Source organism: Egretta garzetta, unplaced genomic scaffold (assembly GCF_000687185.1).
Source record: "Egretta garzetta isolate BGI_Z169 unplaced genomic scaffold, ASM68718v1 scaffold3, whole genome shotgun sequence".
Lineage (NCBI taxonomy): Eukaryota > Metazoa > Chordata > Aves > Pelecaniformes > Ardeidae > Egretta > Egretta garzetta.
Window position 1 is genome coordinate 303,414 of NW_009259099.1, and position 21,482 is coordinate 324,895.

At 46.0% G+C, this 21,482-nt stretch overlaps 1 protein-coding gene across 1 annotated transcript in view; it reads left to right on the forward strand.

The window, feature by feature from the left end:
• ATG14 (autophagy related 14) overlaps positions 1–20,497 on the forward strand; it is a 23,681-nt gene extending 3,184 nt beyond the window's left edge. Inside the window, exons 2-10 of the mRNA XM_035890721.1 lie at positions 6,124–6,140; positions 6,279–6,308; positions 6,712–6,793; positions 12,098–12,335; positions 12,727–12,956; positions 13,414–13,531; positions 14,723–14,813; positions 14,924–15,009; positions 17,868–20,497. Of these exons, the coding sequence (XP_035746614.1) occupies positions 6,124–6,140; positions 6,279–6,308; positions 6,712–6,793; positions 12,098–12,335; positions 12,727–12,956; positions 13,414–13,531; positions 14,723–14,813; positions 14,924–15,009; positions 17,868–18,174 (1,199 nt within the window). The 3' untranslated portion in view covers positions 18,175–20,497. The remainder of the gene's footprint in view (positions 1–6,123; positions 6,141–6,278; positions 6,309–6,711; positions 6,794–12,097; positions 12,336–12,726; positions 12,957–13,413; positions 13,532–14,722; positions 14,814–14,923; positions 15,010–17,867) is intronic.
• Positions 20,498–21,482: the final 985 nt, after the last annotated feature.

Here is a 21,482-nt window from a genome sequence, read left to right on the forward strand (position 1 = left end):
CTGCTGGGGGGCGGCCCCGGCAGGCAGGCAGAGCAGGACCTACAGCGGGTTGCTTAAATCCTCCTCCTCATCATCATCCTCATCCTCATCATGATAACAGCAACAGTTCGGGGCACAAAGAGCTGCGCGGTTGGATATTTGAAATGCGTATCTATTTTCAGCAGCGTGTGGTTAAACCGGGAGTCTTCTAAGTCAATAAACGAAATCAGGAAGGTGTGCAAGAAAGCAACACTTCTTTTTTTTTTTTTTTTTTTTTTTTAATACTTGTTCCTTTCCCAAATATTCTGTTGTTAAAAAGAATATACAAAAAATGCTCCGCTTGAGTTAATCACACACCTTCCTGCTCCTTTATTGCAAAGCGTTGGCTCTACGGGAGGGCGGCTGAATGAGCGTTACGTCGATAAGCAAATATTCTCATTATATGACTCAGATGCAGATTGCCCCTCCGTAGCTCTCGTTCACAGCGTGGCCATCCCAGATTCTTAAAAAGTCTGCCCAGCACCGTCTCTGGAATAGCTCCGATTTTTGGCTGACGTCGTGTTCTTGGTCCTTCATTTGTAGCTTTGTTAGCAGCTGTTGAGAGTGATTTCTTGAACTATTTTGGGAAGGCGGTGAGCAGCCTGTGGTGCGGTATGGTCCTCGCACCAAAGGCTCTTTGCGTCCTTCTGCCAAATACAAGAACAGCCGAGGGGGCGGCGGTGTCTGTCTGCCACTAACAGCGGTGGGAGCGGGCACAGGGTGTCAGCCGGCGTGAATCGGCTTGCAAAATTGAGACCTTTGCCTGCCACTGGATGGGTTTTCTTTTTTTTTTTTTTAACGTGAGAGACTCTGTCATGGAACCACAAACTGCCTTTGGTCTTTCTAAAATAGATGGAAAACTTGGGTTTGTGTGAGACTGCTCGGGGTTATCTGCAGCTTCTGTGAAAAAAGTGGGTTTGGCATTTGGAACATAAACCAACTGTTTTTTCCTGCCCCTTTTGTAGCCTTAAGATTGTGGCTAAGCCTCTGGCTTAATTATAGAAATCCAATTGTAGCCTTTGTTGGAGTGGAACCACTGTTGTTCCATGTTAACCAAAGCTTAAGAAGCTTCTCTACCCATCAGAAAAATGAAACTATAAAGAAGCAGCCCTAGCTAAAGTACCAAAAGCAACAGCTTGTTGGGGGAAAAAAAAGCCAAACCTCTTCCTCGTATCTTCTCACATGAGACAAGATCAGCTTTTCTGTCTGATGGTTTTCACTGCATCCTCCTAAGATGCTTTCGCTGTCCCATTCATCTGTGACTAGAAAATGTTCCGTATGTTTACGCCGTGTTTCTTAAACTGCAGGAATTAGTCTCCTCTTTTTTTTTTTTTCCCTCTGCCCGGACATCATGGTTCCATCTGTGGGGTTCACTGCTGTTCTCTTCTCCTAGAGCCTCCATTCTGAGAGGCCTCCCTGTGTGCTCAGTTCCCCAGGCTTTGTTTCTTCTTCTGCTCAAAACTTTCCCAAGCCGCAGTGCAATTCATTGAAAACACCAACTTCATATCAACGAATTAAAGGAACAACTTAACATACACGAATAACACAACATGAATAACACAAGCACGCTCGGTTGCAGCCGGAACGCTCAGTGGAGGGACAAAGCCCCGTTCCTTCTTGTTAATTTGAAGATAATGGAATTACTTCTTTTTAAAACTGTGCTTGAGATGTTGTGTCTGCAGTCTATAGTTAATACTTGGAATGACTGGCATGAGAGAAAGAGAGCCTGTCGCTTCAGAGGTTGGGTTTTGTGTCCTCTTTGTAAGCTGCAGGTTTCTATGAATTTCTTGCGGTGTGAGCAGAGAGAGGGGAGCGACTTCTTAAACTGTGACCAGACACCAGGGCAAAGTCACGCAGGGACAGGTGCAGTCAACTGGCTGGATTTCAGGTTGTGTTTACTGTCATCGTTATTTATTTGTTTATTTTATGCCTTCTAGTAGTACCTGGGTTAATTTTAGATCAGCGTTAAGGCCGGTGCTGGAGGAGGCCGACAGGGTCACAGCAAGGGCTTTTCTGCGTGACTCGGTTGTAAGCGTGGGGTGAGAAATTCGGAGTCTGGAAGTGTATGGGGCCACTCGGGCCTCCCGTTTGTCTTTTTGAAGTGTTACAGATTGGGGGAGAGGGTTCATACTCTGTCTTGTGAAAAGTAAAGAAAGCGAGCGTTACCCCTGGTATCCAGTGGTGGTTGATTTTTAGAATTTTCTTGTGGGTTTTCCTTATGAGAAGATAAATGATTTCATGTTCTGACAGTAAGAATTATTTCAGCTTTCTTTTCGTTGGACTGGTTTGTGTGCTGGTTTTTATAAAAGCTGCAGTAAGATTGAAGTTGTTCATATGGCTGGCAAAAATCACACCCTGTATCCGTGAGGGGGAGAGATTGAGGAGCTGTTAAGATTAATTATTGAAGTACAGCTACAATTAAGGATGAGTAGTCCGGAAGTCCTCCAGTAAAATAATCACTGACATTCTTCTTTTCATTAGTAATGCGTTGTATATTCAAAAGCTAAGCCGGCATCTTGATGTTGGTTTCAACTTGGAGGCTCTTCTTGCTCCTGGGGGTTTTCTCCGGCCTGTCATATGCATAAATTGTCAGAGTGTATTTTACAAGCATACTAAATTGCTTTGTTTTATGTGTCTGCAGATGGCAAAAGCCAAAGACAATATAATTGTGATGCCTAAGCCTGTCTGACTTCTCTAAGCTGTGGGTTATGATTAGGAATGGTGACTTTTTGCAGCAATGGAGTTTTGCTATAGTGAATAGGTACAGCAATGGATGCACCTATTGCGGTCCTCAGCTCCTTCAGCATTAATCCATCCCTGTAGGTTAGGAAGTCCTCCTTTCTGGTTGCTTCCCTCTGATTATGAACATGTGGAAATAAGCCAGGTAACCGTAGAAAATCGCAGCTTAATGTGGTAGGACTTGAGGAAAGAGAAACGTTCAATGGATAATTTAAGATGTTGAGTTCTCTGCTTCTCTCAGTTTACATTATATGGGAGTTCCTATAATAGTTCATCCGAAGTTTTGTTTCTTTGCCAAATTGAAAGGCTGTAGATATATAGAGAAAAAATGTTACACGATGCAATGCAGTTAAAATAGGGGCTATATAAAGAAATGGAAATGTTTGCTTAGGAGAAACCTGCTAAAGAAGTTTGTAGGAGCTGTTTGACATAGTTGCTGAAGTGCGTGGTGAGCTGTAATTTTTGCAGGCTTTCACAAATATTTCCATCTTCTCTCCCCAGTAAGAACTTAATTTAGTCCCAGATTCTTGACAGATCATTCAACTTTTTGCTGATGTGATGGACGTGATTTGGGTAATTGCGTTTAGTCAGACTGCGTGCCCATTAATCCAGCTTTGAAAACAAGAATTGCCAAATTACCCCAGCGCGCTCTCCCTGTGTGACTGCCGAGCGGTGTGTTTCTGGGCCAAGTTATTTTTGGTTGCAGCCAAAGGTCAGGGGTACAGTAGGTGTGCATTACTCCCTGGTAAACAGGAGTCTAGTACAGTGCACTTCTGTAATTTCCATGATGACTGGTGGGGTGAGGACACATAGGAGAAGCTGGGCTCCGGTTGCACCACATTCCTCCAGCTCACCCGTGGCCTCTGGCTTTTTATGCCAGGCACCTACGTTTGGTTTTGGTTTGTTTTGGAAGGAAAACAGGTATTTTTGGTTGAATACGAAGGCAGCAGCTGGTAGTTTTGTTGTTGTTTTAATGCTAATGTCATCTGGAAGGGTGATTACACGCTTTCTGAACCCAAAGTTAGTCACCAAGCTTTCAGATTTCAGCACTTTAAGGAACGAAGTGAAGCATTTTAAAGTTTTACTTGTAATCAAACCCACAGAGCTGAGCAGAGGCAGGCAGGCACAAGCTGCCATCCTGTCAAGGCTTACCATATAATTCTTTATAAATAAAGCTTAGATATCCCTGAAATAAAGGACGTGATGGGTTGTACGTGAAGTATTAGGCCTTTGTTAGGGTGAAATTGTCAATTCTATGTGTTCCAGAGAGAAATATCATTAATTGTTTTTCCGTACTTGGTCTTAACCCAAGACACACTTTTGAGGTGTGGATCAGGACGGTGCTGTAATGCACAGTGGATGTTGTCTACCTTGACTTCAGCAAGGCTTTTGGCACTGTCTCCCATAACATCCTCACAGGGAAGCTCAGCAAGGGTGGGTTGGATGAGTGGACAGTGAGGTGGATTGGGAACTGGCTGAATGGCAGAGGTCAGAGGGTTCTCATCGGCAGGGCAGAGTCCAGTTGGAGGCCAGTAGCGAGTGGGGTTCCCCAGGGCTCAGTACTCGGCCTGGTCTTGTTCAACTTATTCATCCATGACCCGGGCGAGGGGACAGAGCGTGCCCTCAGCAAGGTCGCTGGTGACACAAAACTGGGAGGAGGGGCCGGTACCCGGGAAGGCTGTGCTGCCATCCAGTGGGACCCGGGCAGGCTGAAGAGTTGGGCGGAGAGGAACCTGGTGGAGTTCAACACGGGCAAGTAGAGGAGCATGGCCAGCAGGGCGAGGGAGGTTCTCCTCCCCCTCTGCTCTGCCCTGCTGAGACCCCACCTGGAGCACTGTGTCCAGTTCTGGGCTCCCCGGTTCAAGAAAGATGAGCAACTCCCAGAGAGAGTCCAGAGGAGGGCAACAAGGGGGACTGGAGCATCTCCCCTAGGAGGAAAGGCTGAGGGAGCTGGGCTCGTTTAGCCTGAGAGGGGACCTCATCAACACCTACAAATATCTTAAGGATGGAAGTCATGAGGACAGAGCCAGACTCTTCTCAGTGGTGTCCAGCGCCAGGGGCCATGGGCACAAACTGAAGCAGAAGAGGTTTCAGTTGAATATGAGGAAGAACTTCTTTACTTTGAGGGTGCCCGAGCCCTGGCCCAGGCTGCCCAGGGGGGCTGTGGAGTCTCCTTCTCTGGAGATATTCAAAGCCCACCTGGATGATGTCCTGTGCAACCTGCTCTGGGTGAGCCTGCTTGAGCAGGAGGGTTGGACTAGATGATCTCCCAAGGTCTCTTCCAACCCTTGCCATTCTGTGATTCTGTAACATGGGAAGCACAAAGGAAAGTTCGGAAGCCATACACTGGCAGAAGACAAAGCATATTTGCTATTTTTTATGCCATCTAAATCTCTTGGCTGTCTCTCTTGCTGTTTGCTCTTACTGTTAGCTTTGTCACTTCATGCTTCATTGTAATGTCTCAATATGTGTTGTTCATATGCTATTTTCTTTAAATGTATTTCTCAGTACGTTGTGGAACATGGAGGGGAGCAGAACATGGCTGCTGCATATTCAAAGGGTGAAAACACAGGGTGATGAATCCTAAAAAAAAATCCCTTCTGATCAGTTCTTTGCAGTTCCTATACCTCAGATACCTGGTGAAGCTGAACTCAAGCAGGCATTTGGGTCACGGACTTGTGAGAGCTACAAGTGCCCAGCAGAAATTAGAAGACAATGCAACTTACTGCTGTTACTAATACAAGAAAGATTTGGGTATCGTGATACGTGTGACTCTTGAAGAGAGTACTGTCCAATTTGGAACCGTTAATGAATAAAGTGTGAGACATTTCCACGTTAGAAGGGAGAAAATCCAGTGCAGAGTGTCTGAAAACCTGCATTTCCCACTACCAGAGTGGACTCGGCTAATTCCATCACAGCCTGTGAAATAACACGGTTCAGACTAACGCTACGGTGTCTGAGACAGTACTATTAATTTCTCCAGTGACTGAAGGGTTTTAGCCTACTATTATGTTTTACTTAATACACAAAATACTGGTATTGCTAAGCTATAAATCTTCTGGAAATAGCAAGTAATTTGCTTACAAGTTTGATAATACAACAAGCTGAGTTTCCTCAGCTTAGCGGTTCTGTTGCAATTCCTGTGAGACAGATGCTCTAGAGTTCTGCAAGAGCTTTATACATTTAGCCATTACTTCCAAAGATTAAGACAGATAGTTGAGGTTTAAAGACTCCCACAAGCTTCAGTCTTTTTATTGTTTCAGACAACTTAAAATGCCATATTGTGCAAAATATCAATAAAAACATTTAATCTCTTCCAGGTTTTCAGACAAGAAAGAAAGGCTGATGCATCTTAAAACCAAACAGAGGGAATTCCAAAAACAGTAAGTTGTAGTTATTAAATGAAAATAAACTGTAAGAACTCTCAGAAAAAAACCAAAACAGTCTCTCTAATGCGCTGTTGCTGGAGACAGACGTAGTCCAGATAGTCATAAAACTTTCAATCATGTTTTTTCCTCTAGTGTTTTGAAGGCGAGATAACTGATCAGCTGGTGAGTTGTTCAAAGTGTCCCATAGTTTTTAAACTTTCTGAACTCCTAGATCTCATAAAGTTACAATTTACTCTGAGGGCGTTGTGTTGCTTTCCCAAAAAGCCTGTTGTAAGCAAAACTGAAATTGGCTCTGCAAGCAGAGTGCTCCAAACCATCAATATTTTTCATTTCTTACTAGATATTTGTTCAATAACTTATTATACTGATTGACTTTATACTAAGCATTCGGTTTGTTTGTGGCATTCTTCTATGCACAAAACAGTATATGAAATATTTATTTGTTCATCTGATCCAATTAAGAACATCCTGCTACTTTTGCACTAAAGCTGCTGGCTTTGTTAGTCATTAGTCAGTGGTGTTTGAAGTCGTTTGTGCCCTAGAGTTGCTGAATGTTCTTTTTCAGAGATGGAAAATAATGTCTTGCAAGATGAGGATTGAGCAGCTGAAACAGACCATTTGCAAAGAAAATGATGAAATGACAAGATGTGAGTAGTGCCTGTGCTTGTGTGATGTGTAAAACTCTGTGCCTTAGAGTGAAAAATCCATTGATGTGAATTTGAGTGGTAGTTTTTAAAAATGGCGAATTTCCAAACCGTTACTTCTTAAATCGGCTTGAAGGCAAATCAGTGAGTGGATTTTAGCCCTTTTATGCTTGGGTTTTAATTAGCAAACAGTAGACGTTGTTCAGCTGGACGGGAGATCATTTTGCAACAGCTTTAAAAATAAATGCTTAGCAAGCTGTGACTTTGGCTTTGTCCTTAGAGATGGCTTTATTCAGTATAGTGTTTCTGATCGCTTCCTCTTCACAAAGAGGAGCAAACAGCTCTGCAGTTGTTGTGAATTTCACGTAACCGATGAATTTTAACCCACACCTGACTAGAAATCCTAAAATCCTACTTGAGAAAGACTGACTGAAACACGACATAGGCTGGTGAGTTGCTACCACTCGGCAGCTTCAGGTTTTGAGTTTTGAAACTCATTAAATATTTTACACATGAGAGGTTAGTGGGGTCATTTTTTGGAAGAGAACATGCAGCCCTCCTTACAACCTGCATGCAAAGGGAAGATAGGAAGCGTATTTGGAAGCATATTGATTGAATTGTGAACATTTTTATGACCTGAAATTCGAGAGGAGCCATACAGAGAGTGGAAGCACAGTCGTATACTTCAGAGTAGTTACAAGTGAATAGCACAAGCTTGCGGTGATAACATCAAAAAGGCTGAGGTGCGAAATGATTTTCAATGAAGAAGGAGGATGGATAGTAACAATAAGAAATATATAATAAGAAAAAGATGAAGGAGTAGGCAAGCATGTTAGTTAACAGGAAAGAGAGCAAATAATGGTGGAGAGAAGTCTGAAGCATTCAGCGCCTTCTTTCCTTCGTCTTCTCACAAAGAAAACATGATCAGCTGCTTAGCCAGATTAAATTTTACATCATGAGAGGACTGCAGGCTAAGGAAAGAAAACAGCCAGCTAAATATTATTTTGGTTATGTCAGCAAGGCCTTATGACATTCACCTTAGGGAACTTAAGGAACGATCTGAAGTAGTCTGTGGAGTACTTGAGAACACATGAGGGAGAGAAGATGTCCCAGGAAACAGAGTGAAAACAGCATCTTTTTTTGAAAGGTGGAAGAAGGAACCGATGACACACTCATCCTATTATAAACCTCTGACCACGTCATAGGTAGTTAGAAGATAAGGTAATTAAAAATAGGCATCGCTTTGTTAAGAATAGGCCACGTCAAATCAACGCCTTGTCTGGGGATCAAGTGGTTGAGGAGGAGAAAACAGAAGACACAACACACCTTGCCATTGGGCACTACCCCACGCTGCCTCTCAAGCAAGCAAAGATACTTGCTCTGGGTGTAATCACTGTAAGGTTGACACGAAAGGCTAGAAAGGCTGCATTCAAAGACTGGCAATAACTTGTCAAACTGAGGAGGTGAGGCAGGGGAAGCCCAGCGGGAACAGGTTCCTGCTCCGGTTTTGTTCGGTATTTTCCATAATAGCTTGCACGGTAGAATAGAAGGTGGAATGGAGGAATCCAAGGTGGATGCTGTGGAGAATGGGATCAAATTCAAAATCATGCAGGTAAATTGGCAATATCGTCTGAAAAGAACAAAGTTGAGTGCACATTGTTTAGGAAAGAGAAACATATAAACCCAAAGTAGGGGATGGTGCTGAGATTTGACAGGAAACGATCTGGGGAATTGCAAATTAAATAAAAAATATCAATCTAATGCTGTTCCAGAAAGGTTCAGACCTTATTCTGGGTTATACTAATAGAAGCATTGTATTTACGATGGAAGCAATTATCCTGCTGTGCCTGGCACTGGTGTTACCTCAGTGGTAGTCTGGAGCCCAGTTTGAGGAATTTAAGAAAGATGTGAATTAACTGGAGAAAGTCCGGAGGAGAATATTGGACTAAAACACAGGCAATGGCTAAGAAAATTGATGTTTGATTTGGTTTAGAGAAGAGGAAGGTGAAAAAAAGCAAGCTTTTCAGTAGGTAGAAGGTTATTATGAAAGAGAGAACAACGACTTGTTCTCTCTAGCCTGCGAAGAAATGGGAAGAGGAAATCAATGTGTCTTTGAGGCACTTAGCCACCTGTTCTGAAAATGCAGCTCTGAAGGTGGCAACATGTTAGGACCAACTAGGGAGGGGAATTCCTCCACATTTCTGCTGGTCTGTGAAGCGCATTATCTGCCGCTTTGGCAACCTTTCTGATTCACAGTGAAGATGATGAGATTTAACCCATGGGCTGACCTAATTGTTGCCCAACCAACTTCTTGTTAGCCCAGTTACCCCAAAACTGCTCTTGCAGGTGGACCCAAAATGAACTCTTGCCATGGGTAGCCCATAGATCAGGAATTCAACTTGGTTCACTCTTGGGCCATGTTAGAAAATGTAAGTAGGTTGCTTCTCTTCTCTTGGGTATGGCATAGTTTAGTTTTCTGAAATAAGAACAATTTCTAGAACATTGGGCTCCTGCTTTTGCAGTTGTCTGGATACCTCAATAATTGGTGCTTCTTAAAATAAGGTTCTAAAATACGTGTGTTTGCCTTCTGTCTGCAGAGAACAGTTCAAGGAGACAATCTTGCAAATATCTGGCGTAGCTCTCTGTTGGGCAGAGATCAGTGTGCCTGGGCTTGCATTTATCAGGCAATGTAGATGTGTGGGACATAGTGGTGTCCTGAAATACTTCTGGGGACAGATTTTAATCACCTCATAAACTGGGTCATAAAGCAGAGGTGCTATGCCAAAAGAAAAGCACATTTGTTTCGACACTGGGACTGCTCAAGAGGAAACGTGTGTGCAGTGTTCTCCCCTGCTTCTCAGATAATTGCTGGTGGCCCTGCAGAAAAGGGAGTTCACTCTGTGAGAGAAAAAAAAAAAAAGAAAAAAGCCTTTCAAGTACAACATGAATGTGAAAATTGAACAGGTGGACATTTTACTCCTCCTCTGTCTCTTATTCTTTATGCAAAGGGAGAGGTTAGGAATATGAATGCAAGCATTAATTGATTTTCTGTTGATGTTACAGGAATGCTTGAAGGAGACTGAATTGCTAGCGGGCGCATAGGGATTCTTGGTATTGCTCAGAGAAAAGTCAATTTTTCTACGGTTCGTCTAACAGGGGGTCACTTATTTTATAAACCTGAGGATTCTTATCTGCACGGTTCTTACCTGCACGGGGAAACAACTCTTACCTCCTTTAATTTGGGACCTTGCATCCTCCATCTATCAGATCTTCCTTCCTACATATCATGGATCACAACAGATCATTTAGATGACCAGAAGTAATTCCTGAGATTGAGAGAGAGCATCCTCTGTGTCTGCAAGGGGCAGGCACACTCTGAAGGGAACCAGCAGTCCTGGTCTCCCACCTTGCTGGGCCAGGGATCAGGCAGAGGTCTGTGTGTGTGGTTCCAGCTCTGCAGGAGCAAACCAGGGCTAGCAGGAGGGTATCGTGTGCTGGCCAGGCATGGCTGGGCACGGGCCCATGGATGGGCATCGATCTTGGGTCCCATTCTTTGGATGTACCCTTTGATTTTTGTGCTCCCCTATTGGGAAGGCTGACAGTCTGAGTGTGTTGTTTGAGGCAACTATGAGAAGTTTTCTTGATTTTAGTAATATATAACGCAGCTTCTTTGAGTAGCAGGTGACACAGGAGCATTTGTATTGTAGCTTTGGTGTCATCTGTGCCTTGCAATCAAAATATATCAGTAAAAGGATGTCAGGGCTTAGTGCTTCCCTCCTGTGCACGGGGCAGTTATCCCACTTCTTGATTACAGGAAAGTGATGCCTTGCTGTAAGAGAACCTGACTAACACTGTTTCTCTTCAGCCATAAAAATGGAAAGTGAGTGTCTCGGAGATGGGGCTTTCATTCAAACGAGGGTACATTAAGAGTTTTAGACGTGTGTTTGGAGAGTGTGTGTCGTGGCTTAACCCCAGCCGGCAACTCAGCCCCATGCAGCCGCTCGCTCACCCTCCCTGGTGGGATGGGGGAAGAATCAGAAGGGTAAAAGTGAGAAAACTCGTGGGTTGAGATAAAGGCAGCTTAATAGGGAAAGCAAAAGCTGCACGTGCAAGCAAAGCAACACAAGGAATTCATTCCCTGCTTCCCATGGGCAGGCGGGTGCTCAGCCATCCCCAGGACAGCCGGGCTCCATCACGCGTAACGGTGACTTGGGAAGACAAACGCCATTGCTCCCAACATGCCCCCCCCCTTCCTCCTTCTTCCCCCAGCTCTATATGCTGAGCATGACATCATATGGTGTGGGATCTCCCTGGGATCAGTTGGGGTCAGCTGTCTTGGCCGTGCCTCCTCCGAGCAACTTGTGCCCCCCCCAGCCCCTTGCTGGTGGGGTGGGGTGAGGGGCAGAAACAGTCTTCGCTCTGTGCTGCCCAGCAGGAACGAAACCATCCCTGGGTTATCCACCCTGTTGCCAGCACAAATCCAAACCATAGCCCCATACCAGCTACTGCGAAGAAAACTAACTCTATCCCAGCCCAAACCAGCACACTGTGTATAAGAAATATTTTCCTATGCTTTTGAAAGACAGAGGAGGTTAACTCACTCTCTAGCGCTATACATTTGCAGAAGCATTGCTGCAGTCAGTTATTTTATAGGAGAATTAGCAGATGTTCTTGAAGGCTATTTTTCCAAGCTTCAGCATCATGTCTTACGCACGGAGTAAATTCAGGCAGTTGCAGCACTTCAGTACATAAGCGCATTTCTCTTTTTGTGTATTTGGGAGTAGTCAGCATTCCCTTCTGGTAACAAGAAGTCTGCACCGTTGGGATCCAAGTGCTTCAAGAGCACATGCATGAGTGCGAAGCCCAAATAACATACACTAATAGAAGTCGTGGTGCCAGAAACGGTGAATGAAGATGCTATCTGCACTTGATTTTGGCTGCAAGCAATGCATGTCTTTTTGGCCAGCGCTGTGCAAACATGTACAGTCAAGCTATTTGTGTCATGACGATTACCTCAGAAGTTTAATTAAACTGTGAAATCTTGGCTTTTCTGCTCCGAATCCAAAAATAGCTGGGTAAAAGATAGGGAAGGATTAATCCTAATTTCAGTCTCTTTGGAGATCTTCAGAAAAGATTAAAAAGTTGTGCCACTTAGCAGCTGGAAAATGTTAATAGTTTAGCAGGGTTTTCTGTTTTAAGCTGCTATTGATCTTGTTTTCTATAAATACTAAGAATGCTTTTCTCAAGCTTACTATGAGTACCTCACAGCTCCTTTTCCAAGGCTAACATCTGCTGCTGTTTTCACAGATGCGGAGGGCGTTCAGAGAATTAAAGAGGAGAACCAGAAGCATTATCGCAGGGCTCAGCGGCATCAGGAGAAGAAAGAGAAGACCCAGAGGCATAACCGCAGGCTGGGAGACTTGGTAGAGAAAAAAACCTATGACTTGAAAACCCAGTATGAGCATCTGGCAAATCTTCGTCGGACGCATATCCTGGAGCTAACATCGGTCATATTTCCCATTGAAGAAGTAAAGACAAGCATGAGGTACAGAAGGCTTACCTTTTTGGACTCATTTTGCTTAGTTTTAGACACCCAGAAGTGAGTCGTGTACTTAGCATCTGTGGGGAGAAGGAGGTGTTTCCCAGAGGCAAAGGATCTGACCCAAAGATAGAGGTCCAGAATAGAAGAATCTGGAGGTGCTAGCATCTCCCCACTGAGAGATCTGAGGTATGTGTCCAGCGTTAAACATTCTTAAAATAGATAATTAAAAATCCCAGAACAAAAGAAGGTAGTTTTGGGAATAAGAAGCTTTGCAGGAGTGTTTCTACAAGCGTTCTGTTCTCTGTGAAATCTGGCGAAGTGCTTGCCAAGTACATCTCTGATTGTGTTTTTAAAACATCTTTAAAAATACTCTGTTCCTCTTTGGGTGCTACAGAGATCCTGCCGACGTGTCTTCTGAGAGTGACAACGCTATGACCTCTAGCACTGTGAGCAAGCTCGCGGAAGCCAGGAGAACCACCTATCTCTCTGGGAGATGGGTGTGTGATGATCATAACGGGGACACCAGCATCAGTATCACAGGGCCTTGGATAACCCTTCCTAATAACGGAGACTATTCAGCCTACTACAATTGGGTGGAAGAGAAGAAGACTACGCAAGGACCAGGTAAGGAGCAAGGCCTCATTAGGTGTCTGGGATGCTCCCAGAAGCCGTAGAACTTGCAGCCTCAGACACCAACAGAAGGTGCTGAGGAGCAGCAGCCTGGGCCGTTTGTCCTCACCCAGACAAACCTGAGTCAGAAATACATACCAGTGTAGGGGTTAGTCCACTGAAATCTTCTCTGGCAGGAAATGCTCACTGGGACACAGCGCAATGTAATAGAGAGATAAAGTTAATTATTCACAGTTTTGACATGGTTCACATGCCGTCGTTTTAATGGGAATTCCAAGAATTACTATTTTCTACCAACTTCTGACAGATTTCACTGTAACTGATTGCTGGATTCAGGCTGTTCTCAATACTTACAAGTGACATTTTCCAGAGTAGACTTCAGTAACACATTAACACACCCACTGAGGCTTCATTTAAAATGAGACTTTCGTGATGTTTTTATTTCTTTTAGATATGGAACATAATAACCCTGCTTATACCATCAGTGCTGCATTGTGCTATGCAACTCAGCTTGTTAACACTTTGTCTTTCATACTTGATGTAAATCTTCCCAAGAAGCTCTGCAACAGGCAAGTAAATGCAAGCCTCTGAGGAGGTGAATCAGTGACTGGTTTTGATCTTAATTCAGTTTGGTTTTGTGAACGAAGCCATTACTTTGAACAGCTTTTATGGTAATGGTTGATAGCTCATGGATTTGTGTGCTTTTTAATTTTGGATGGAGGCTTAGTAGGATTTTAGACCACAGTTAACAGTCCTTCCTTCCTTTTTTACCTCCTGAGGGTGTAGACCAACCATCATAGTTGAAAGTAACAGCTTTCTGATTGACATATTCAGCATCCTCAAATTAGAAATGAAATATGACAGTCCATGAAGAGCGCTTTTCATTTTAGGAAACCCTACTGTGCTTTACAAAGTCCCAGCCCAATTCAGCAGCTCTTAGTCATCTCAAATACCTCCATTACATTAAGAGCTGTAGAACAAGGCCTTATAATATGGCATGACAGCAATGTAATTCTCTTTGGGATAAAACACCGATAGGGAACGTACCTGGCTGCCAGACGTCTGGGAGTCTATTGCGTAAACCCCATTTGTGATGAAAAGCACTGTTAGATTGGGGTTGGACTGGATGACCTCTAGGGGTCCCTTCCAACCCAAAACATTCTATGATTCTATGATTTTTCATGTCCCTGTGAAGCAGATGGGATCTGTACAGCAGCAGCCGCCCTGAGGAAGCTGTAGGCCTGGTCAGTCTTCCAGAGGTCTCAAATGTGCTGCTGAGATTCTTCCAAGCGTCTAACGTGGTGGTTGCTGAAGTGAGGGCACAAAAGTTGTGTTAGGGTCTCTGTGCTTTTTTTATGCTATGATTTGGGTGCTCAGTCTTCACAGAAGGGAAAGGTTGGGAACAGGAAATGATGCAAGATTTAAAAGGAGAGCCAAAATAGCTGGGCTGCAGCGGATCTTCCAGTTTCATACCATTTACATCACCTGTCCTGCTGAAACCGGTGAGACTAGGGCAAGCAGTGCTCGTTGGTGAAACTCTTAACAGTCTTGCAAGGTGAAAACTTGATCTCCCCAGCACTCTAGAACTGGCCGTACAGTTTAAACAAGTGCTCGCTGCGAGGATGTTTACTCCAAGATTTGTTGGGAAGCCAGGGCACAGAATGCTGATGTCTCCAGTAGGTGTATTTTCACAGAATTTTGCTTTGTGTGTATATATATATATATATATATGTGTGTGTGTGTGTATGGTGTTTCAACAGCGAGTTCTGTGGAGAGAATCTCAGCAGGCACAGGTTCACGCGGGCAGTGAAGAAGCTGAATGCTAATATCCTTCACCTTTGCTTCTCTCAGGTAGGGGGAATGCACATTTGGATTCTCTAAACAGCTTTTAAAATATCAACTGTGCCTGCAGGTTTCCTCCAGTAACTGATCATGTCTTTTTCTTACCTCCCCCACGGTAGCATGTAAATTTAGATCTGTTGCACCCACTGCATACGCTCAGGAACCTCATGTACCTGGTCAGTCCAGACACTGAGAACTTGGGCAGGTAAGAAAAGCAGTATCTCAACTCACCTGTGACTAAATCCCTTTTGAAGTTACGCGTTTGCCTTGTTACTTATAGGGGAAATTCTTCTCGTCTGCCATACCCATAGGTCAGTCCCTAGCACGTCAGAAATCAGGGTCGTTACAAGGAGGAGACAGGAGAGGACAGAAAAAGGGGGTGCTGAGTGAGAAATTAGGTTTGAGAGATGTGTGCATGCTGTGCTTCTGCGTATGGCAGGCTCAGCTGGAGGCTTTGTAGTTGGCTATGGACTTGTTTCCCCTATGCCCAGAAGCAGGAACTCCTTCCCTCCAGGGGACAGCAGCACAAGTGCCAGGCAGTCTCGCTGTGCTCCAGACCTGACCCTACCCACATCTCGCCAACATGTAAATACCCAAAAGCACCCAGCAATATCAACCCTAAAACAGATTCTAGGTAAAACTTTCCCAAAACACTTCCAGTCAGTGAACACCCTAGACCAAAGCTGACACTTCAAATAATATTAATTTCTACGTAAATTAAGATTAACGTCAACTTCTCTGCTAACTTAGTATGTGATGAAAAGAGCATCAGTTCCTGTGGGCTGCACGCACTAGGTTTAATAATCTTCCTTTTTTTTTTTTTACAACTTAAATATAAGAGAGCCAACAACATTGATTTCCTGTTGGGATAATCCAGTCACAAGCCACTTGTGCCTGAGACAGTCTGCAAATATTTGCTTAATCTGACTGCTGTTTTATTCCTCCTTAAGCCCAGTAATGTTCTGAAATCTACTTTTCCACTTTGTTCTCGTGTACAGATCTAGTTTCATTTAAAAACCTGCAGTGCCACTAAGAGGAACTGAACGCACGCCTCTGACCGCTTACCTTACGTTCTTTGGGTATATCCCTCCTGACTTAGCCAAATCTTTGTAACATAGCTCAGTTTGGGAAAAATGATGCGCTTGCTGCAGCTTGTCTAAAAACAAGGAGGGTGCAGGAAATAGCCAGAGAATGAAGAACTGTGTGCTGGAAAGCAGCTGCTGTAAAAGGAGGACAAAAAGCTAAGCCTGGCAGTCTCATGAAGCAAAAGGGCTGGGCAGAGCTGGGTCTCGCTTCTCTGTGCAGGTGTGGCAGAGCTCCACACCCATCAGCCGGGTCCGCGGAGTAAAAGGTAACAGGAAGGAGTTGGAGAAAATACCTACCAGTGAGGGGAATAGTTTAGTCTGCATAAAGCTGTCCTGGCTTGCTAGAGATGAGATTGAGAGATGACTTGGTTTTCCACACCTACATGGGGAGAAAATGCAGGCTACTGACTGGCTTTACAGACACCATTGGAAGGAAGGAGTCTGAGCTAGGTTGAAATGAGGCGTGCGCGCTTGACACGGAGTTTAATTACCCTCAAGAACGAAGGTGGGGATTCCCTGTTTCCTTTTATCATCCTGTCAGGGCTGGATGAGTTTCTGGAATGGGTGCTTTCATCAGGCAGAAGTTACTGGGCTCAGGATGCGGGGAGCAGGCGGAATGTAATGGCCTTTGCTATAGAGGAGGTCACTCGAGATGATCTAATGGTCCCTTCTGGCCTTAAACCTGATGACTCTCTTCTTGTGCTGCCTTGTTAAGCAGAATGCTTTGCCAGAAGGCAGCACTCCCATTCCTTTCTGGATTATGAGAGAGGACTGTTTACCTTTAATTTCTCAGCTGTCTGCAAAGTTTGCAGCAACCGGCGTTCTTTGTTTTCCCTTAGATACCTAGGCCTATAGTTGCCCGATAGTCTCCTTTATAAACTGCTGTTTTCAGATACATACAATTTTACCAAGTTTTAAGTGTCTGGGTAAAAGTTTCCCATGCTAAATCGCTGCTTCAGGCTCCTTCTCCCACTAAGGCTGGAGAAACACTCTTAACCCGTATTAAATTCTCGCTCCTGTTTCGCTGAGCAGCTTTGTGCCTTGGAATAAACTTCGGCAGGGATGCTGCTTGCTTTGGGGAATCCACTTTTCACCACCTCCGTGACAACCTGGCACTCTCTGACCGTGGGTCACGGGCCTCTGGAACGGCCTGCTTTGGCTCAGTAAAGATGTTTCAGATTTTGGCTGCCTGTGCTCCCGTGCAAAGCAGCAGGATGGGGCGGGATGTGATTGCTTTGCCCACCAGGCAGTGGCAACGGGGAACTTGGGGTCACAGCACGGGTGGGTTTTTGGCCAGGACCTCTGGAGATCCAGCCCATCGCCCTGCTCAGAGCAGAGCCAGCTGGAGCGGGTTACTCGGGACCACGGCCGGTGGGGTTTTGGATATCTCCAGTGATATCCAGCCTCTCTGGGCAACCTGTTCCCAGCGTTTGACCAGCCTCATAGTAAAAAAGATCTTGAGATGTTGCTCAGGGTGAAGTGCTGCCGCGGTGGCTGCTCTCACTGCTGAGCTGTGCCGGCCCGGTTCGGTAAGCAGTAAACTACCCCCTTCCCCTCGCTGGCAGAGCTGCAGCCCTCTTGGCTTGGCCAGGGCTAGCCTTAAAAATAAAAGCTGTTCCCCATCAAGCTGAGATTTCCACCAGCGGAGCTGTGAGTTATCATCAACAGCGTTTTCTTGTGTGTGTGCTGTTTCAGTGCCCGCTGCCAAAGCGGAACAGCCCTTCCGCCGTTCCTGCTCCCCGCCTCGGAACGCGGCTATCGCTTCCTCGGCCGGCTGCGCTCGCTGGGGTAGCAGAGTTATCTCGGCAGCCAGCGAGGTTCTCTCTGCCCGCTGATAAACGCAGGGGCGTCTTAATTGCTGTGCTGTACGCGTGACAGGGCAGGGTGCTGTGGCGTGCCTAGGGCTCACGCCAGGGATGTGACAGTCGTCGCGGCGTGGTCCCCAAACGGGCTGACGGCATCGTGTCCATGTCCGCAGGTCCGGGCCTTTCGAAATCAGCGCTGATCTCGAAGACTCCATGGAGTTTGTGGATCCCAGCGCCGCCGGCGAAACGGATGAGAGCGGAGACGAGCACGTCAGCGATGAGGAGACAGACCTAGGGACAGACTGGGAGAACCTGCCGAGCCCCAGGTTCTGCGATATCCCCTCTCAGCAGGTGGAGATGCTGCAGAGCCAGAGCACGCAGGTATCTCAGCCCATTGCCAGCAGCAGCGCGGGTGGGATGATCTCCTCCGCTGCTGCCTCGGTCACCTCGTGGTTGAAAGCATACACTGGACATCGCTAACGAGCATGGGAAAAGGATCATAGGATTTGTGGAAGGAATCCCTCCCCGACAATGCTGTAGTAAACCTTACATATTCAGTTAAGTAGTGCCTGGAACAAAGAAAAGGTCAGACTTTCGTTTTGTAAACCAGAAAAACCTTTTTATTTACCCAAGATGACTGTGATGGTACCATTTTGTAAATTAGCTAGCTACGTGCTTCTGACGGATTCTGTGACGGCACTTTGTGTCTTGGTTCTGTCTGCGTTGTCGAGTGTCGGAGAAAAAGGACCCGGTAGCCTCCAGCTCTACTTTCTAAAGAAGAAACAGATTTTGGAGTACTTGGATCAGGACGAGTACAGAGGGAAGGCTGCTCAGCGTGCAGTCTGGACAGCGGTGCAAATGCAGTTCACGTTTCCTTAACTCCTTACAGGGTTTTTGTTTGTGTGTGTTTTAAATCTGTCTTGCATAATGCAAAAATGCGTATTTCTAAATTTTTTTCATTCAGGACATGAAAATTATGCATTTTTAACATGTTTTCTAATCTCTGTTGCCATATTTTTAATACAAAGAATCAGCACGGACAGGAATTCACACAGCAGATTGCTCTGATTTTAGATCTGGTTGTGAAATGATACCCAGTTTTGCCGCAGAGAACCGGCTTGTTTCATGCTGTTTCCACCGGTAGGCAGCCTCGAAGTTCCGTATTGTGCTGTCCAAAGCACACAGGCTCTTTACTCTTAATATCATACACCAAAGAAACACTGGACATTCTCTTAGCTAGACCCACATCTGACGCCGATACAGGATTGCGTTGTTGCAATAATACTCATCAGTTACACCACCACGTTGCCACTTTTTAATATTAGAAAAACCTCATTTCAAGCTAGGTGAATGAAGTCGCGCGGTCTCCACACTACACGCATTTTAAACCCTGTTCTATTTGATCTTTATGGTGGGGTTTGGGTTGGTTAGTTTTGGGGTTTGGTTTTTTTGTTGTTTTTTTTTTTTTTCTTCTTTTCCTGTTTACTGAACGCCAAGAAGTTGATTTCATTTCACTGCAGAAACGCTGGCAGCGCAGCTGGCTGGCGTGCAGAACTGCAGGAGGTGCGATACCCACGGAGGCGCTGGTTAACAGGCACCCACGCTGTTGCTTAAAGCCGCGTTTGCTCCGTGAGCCTCCCGATGTATGGTTTACATTTGATAGAGTTGGGACGTTGTACTTCCCCGCGGGGCAGGCGAATGGAAAAGCACCCGCCCGGCCCTGCGGGAGGGGAGGTTTCTGCCCTGCTGCGAATCCCAGCTCCGGGGCCGGCTGACCCCATCGCACGACTCTTCCGTGGTGGGTTTGCTCGGTGCCTCCCCAGGCCAGCCAGCGCTGCCTCCCGTCCCCACCGAGGAGCGGGTGGAGAAGCAGTTTTGGTACCGATCCTACGTACCCCAGCGAGCTCCTCCGTGCCAGGGGTCCCGGCCGAGCGTCGTCTCCCCCAGCCTCCCGCCCCCCTTGTATGGCAGCTCGTCCTCTTTGGCCTCGGGGCCGGGCATCTGCTGTCAGTACTTTCTTTTCATTTTTCTCTTTTTTTTTTTTTTAAAACCAAAGACCCTTAACTCCGCACTAACGGCACGCACGTTGTTAGCCGAAGTCACCCTTTATTTTGCCGTTCTTTTGGTCTGAATCCAGTAGTTGGGTTCGTTCTAAGAGAAGAGCCAAGCTCCCTTGCCTGCTGCAGCCCGAGCGGGGCCGGTGCCCCCCAGTCCCCCCCGCGCTGCCCGGGCCGGGGGCTTTGGTCACCGCTGGTTCACGGCACTTTACTCGCTCGCAGCCATCGGATCCTTCGCAGTTCTGAGCAACCAGCACGTACTCACCAGTACTGTGCACGCCCCTTCTGGCTCCCCGTTTATTTTGCACTGGACCCCACCATAGAAATACCTTCTTTTTGTTTACTTGCTTTTTAACGCGCATTTCAGTCACTTTTTCATTGCTGCCTTTGTGCTACTCTGAACCCCTAAAGGTCAGGCTGCGATTCAGCTTCGTACGCTGTCATTTACTGACTTAGGGCAAGAAAAACCAACACACACACAAAATACCCAATTTTTTAAGCCATATACTTCATAACGATCATGTTTTCCAAATAATTTATTTGCAGCCATGTCTTATTCTGGAAGTGCCCAACGGCACTGTGAAGGGGGTAAAATGCATTGGGATGGGTCTTTTCACAAAACCTTTTTTTGTAACAGAATACAGATTGGGGGGGGTGGTGGTGTTTGTTTTTTTTAAAGTGTTTTGCACATGTGTAGCTAAGGAAGAACCGTGTGTGTCCAAACCTTGAGTGCAATCGCCAGGATTAGTTTTACAGGTTGTTTGGGGGGGGGGGGGGGGGGGGGGGGGGGGAGAGAGAGAGAGAGAGAGGGAAAGGAGGAGCCAGCTGAGCGTTTACAAAACACTTTGCGTAGCATGAAGGCGGGAATTTCAGTTGCGGCCGTGACTTTTGTCCGTGACCGGTGATCCGGGGTGGCCCATCTGAGCTGCCAAGGACGAACCTGACGGCGAGAGCCCAGCCCTCTGCTGCAGCTCGGGTGCCCGGGAAAGGCCTCGGTGGGAGAGCCAAGGGTCCCTTGTCACCTGCAAAATCTCGCGGCCCCTCTCTGCAACTTCCGGACTAGATGTAACTAAACACGAACGTTTTGGGGGTTTTTTTCTAAATTTTATTGTATTATTGCAATAAATCTTTTAACAGTAATTTTTTTAAAGTTGTGTAGTGAGTCTATGATTCTATGATTTATAATTGTTCCTTCTGTGTGGTTTGTTTTTAACGGTGCTGGGGGAGTACACAAAAAATTTCCAGCCTTCAAAGCATCGCAGGGACCGGACCCGTTACAGTGCAATCGGACAGCGGTGGAGTACGCAATGCCGATTCTAAAGAAATACTCTTACATAAAACGACTGCATCTCCAGTTGGAGCAGGCAGAGGAGTCCTGCAAAACCCGCGCACGAGTCCCTGTATGTGCGTGTACACGGGTAAGCCTCTGGTCTAAGCCTGGCTTTGAGCTGCTCCTCTGCTGGGTGACATTTGTTTCTGCAGGTGGCGAGCCCAAATCGCTTCTGCGTGCGAGGGAAGAGGCTCCTCTCTACCAGGAGAGGTCTCCTTTGCAGGAGGCAACTGCTGAAGCGAGCTGTTGCGCCTCTGCGTGACGGGGATGGGAAAGGGCCGTGCTGGTCAGCGAGAGGCAGGCGCTGCCCGCGGGACCCGGTGGCCCGGCAGGCCGTGGTTTACTGGCTGCTGAATGATGGCGAAACAGCCCGTCCCGCTTTGGGTTTTGTGGCAGATACC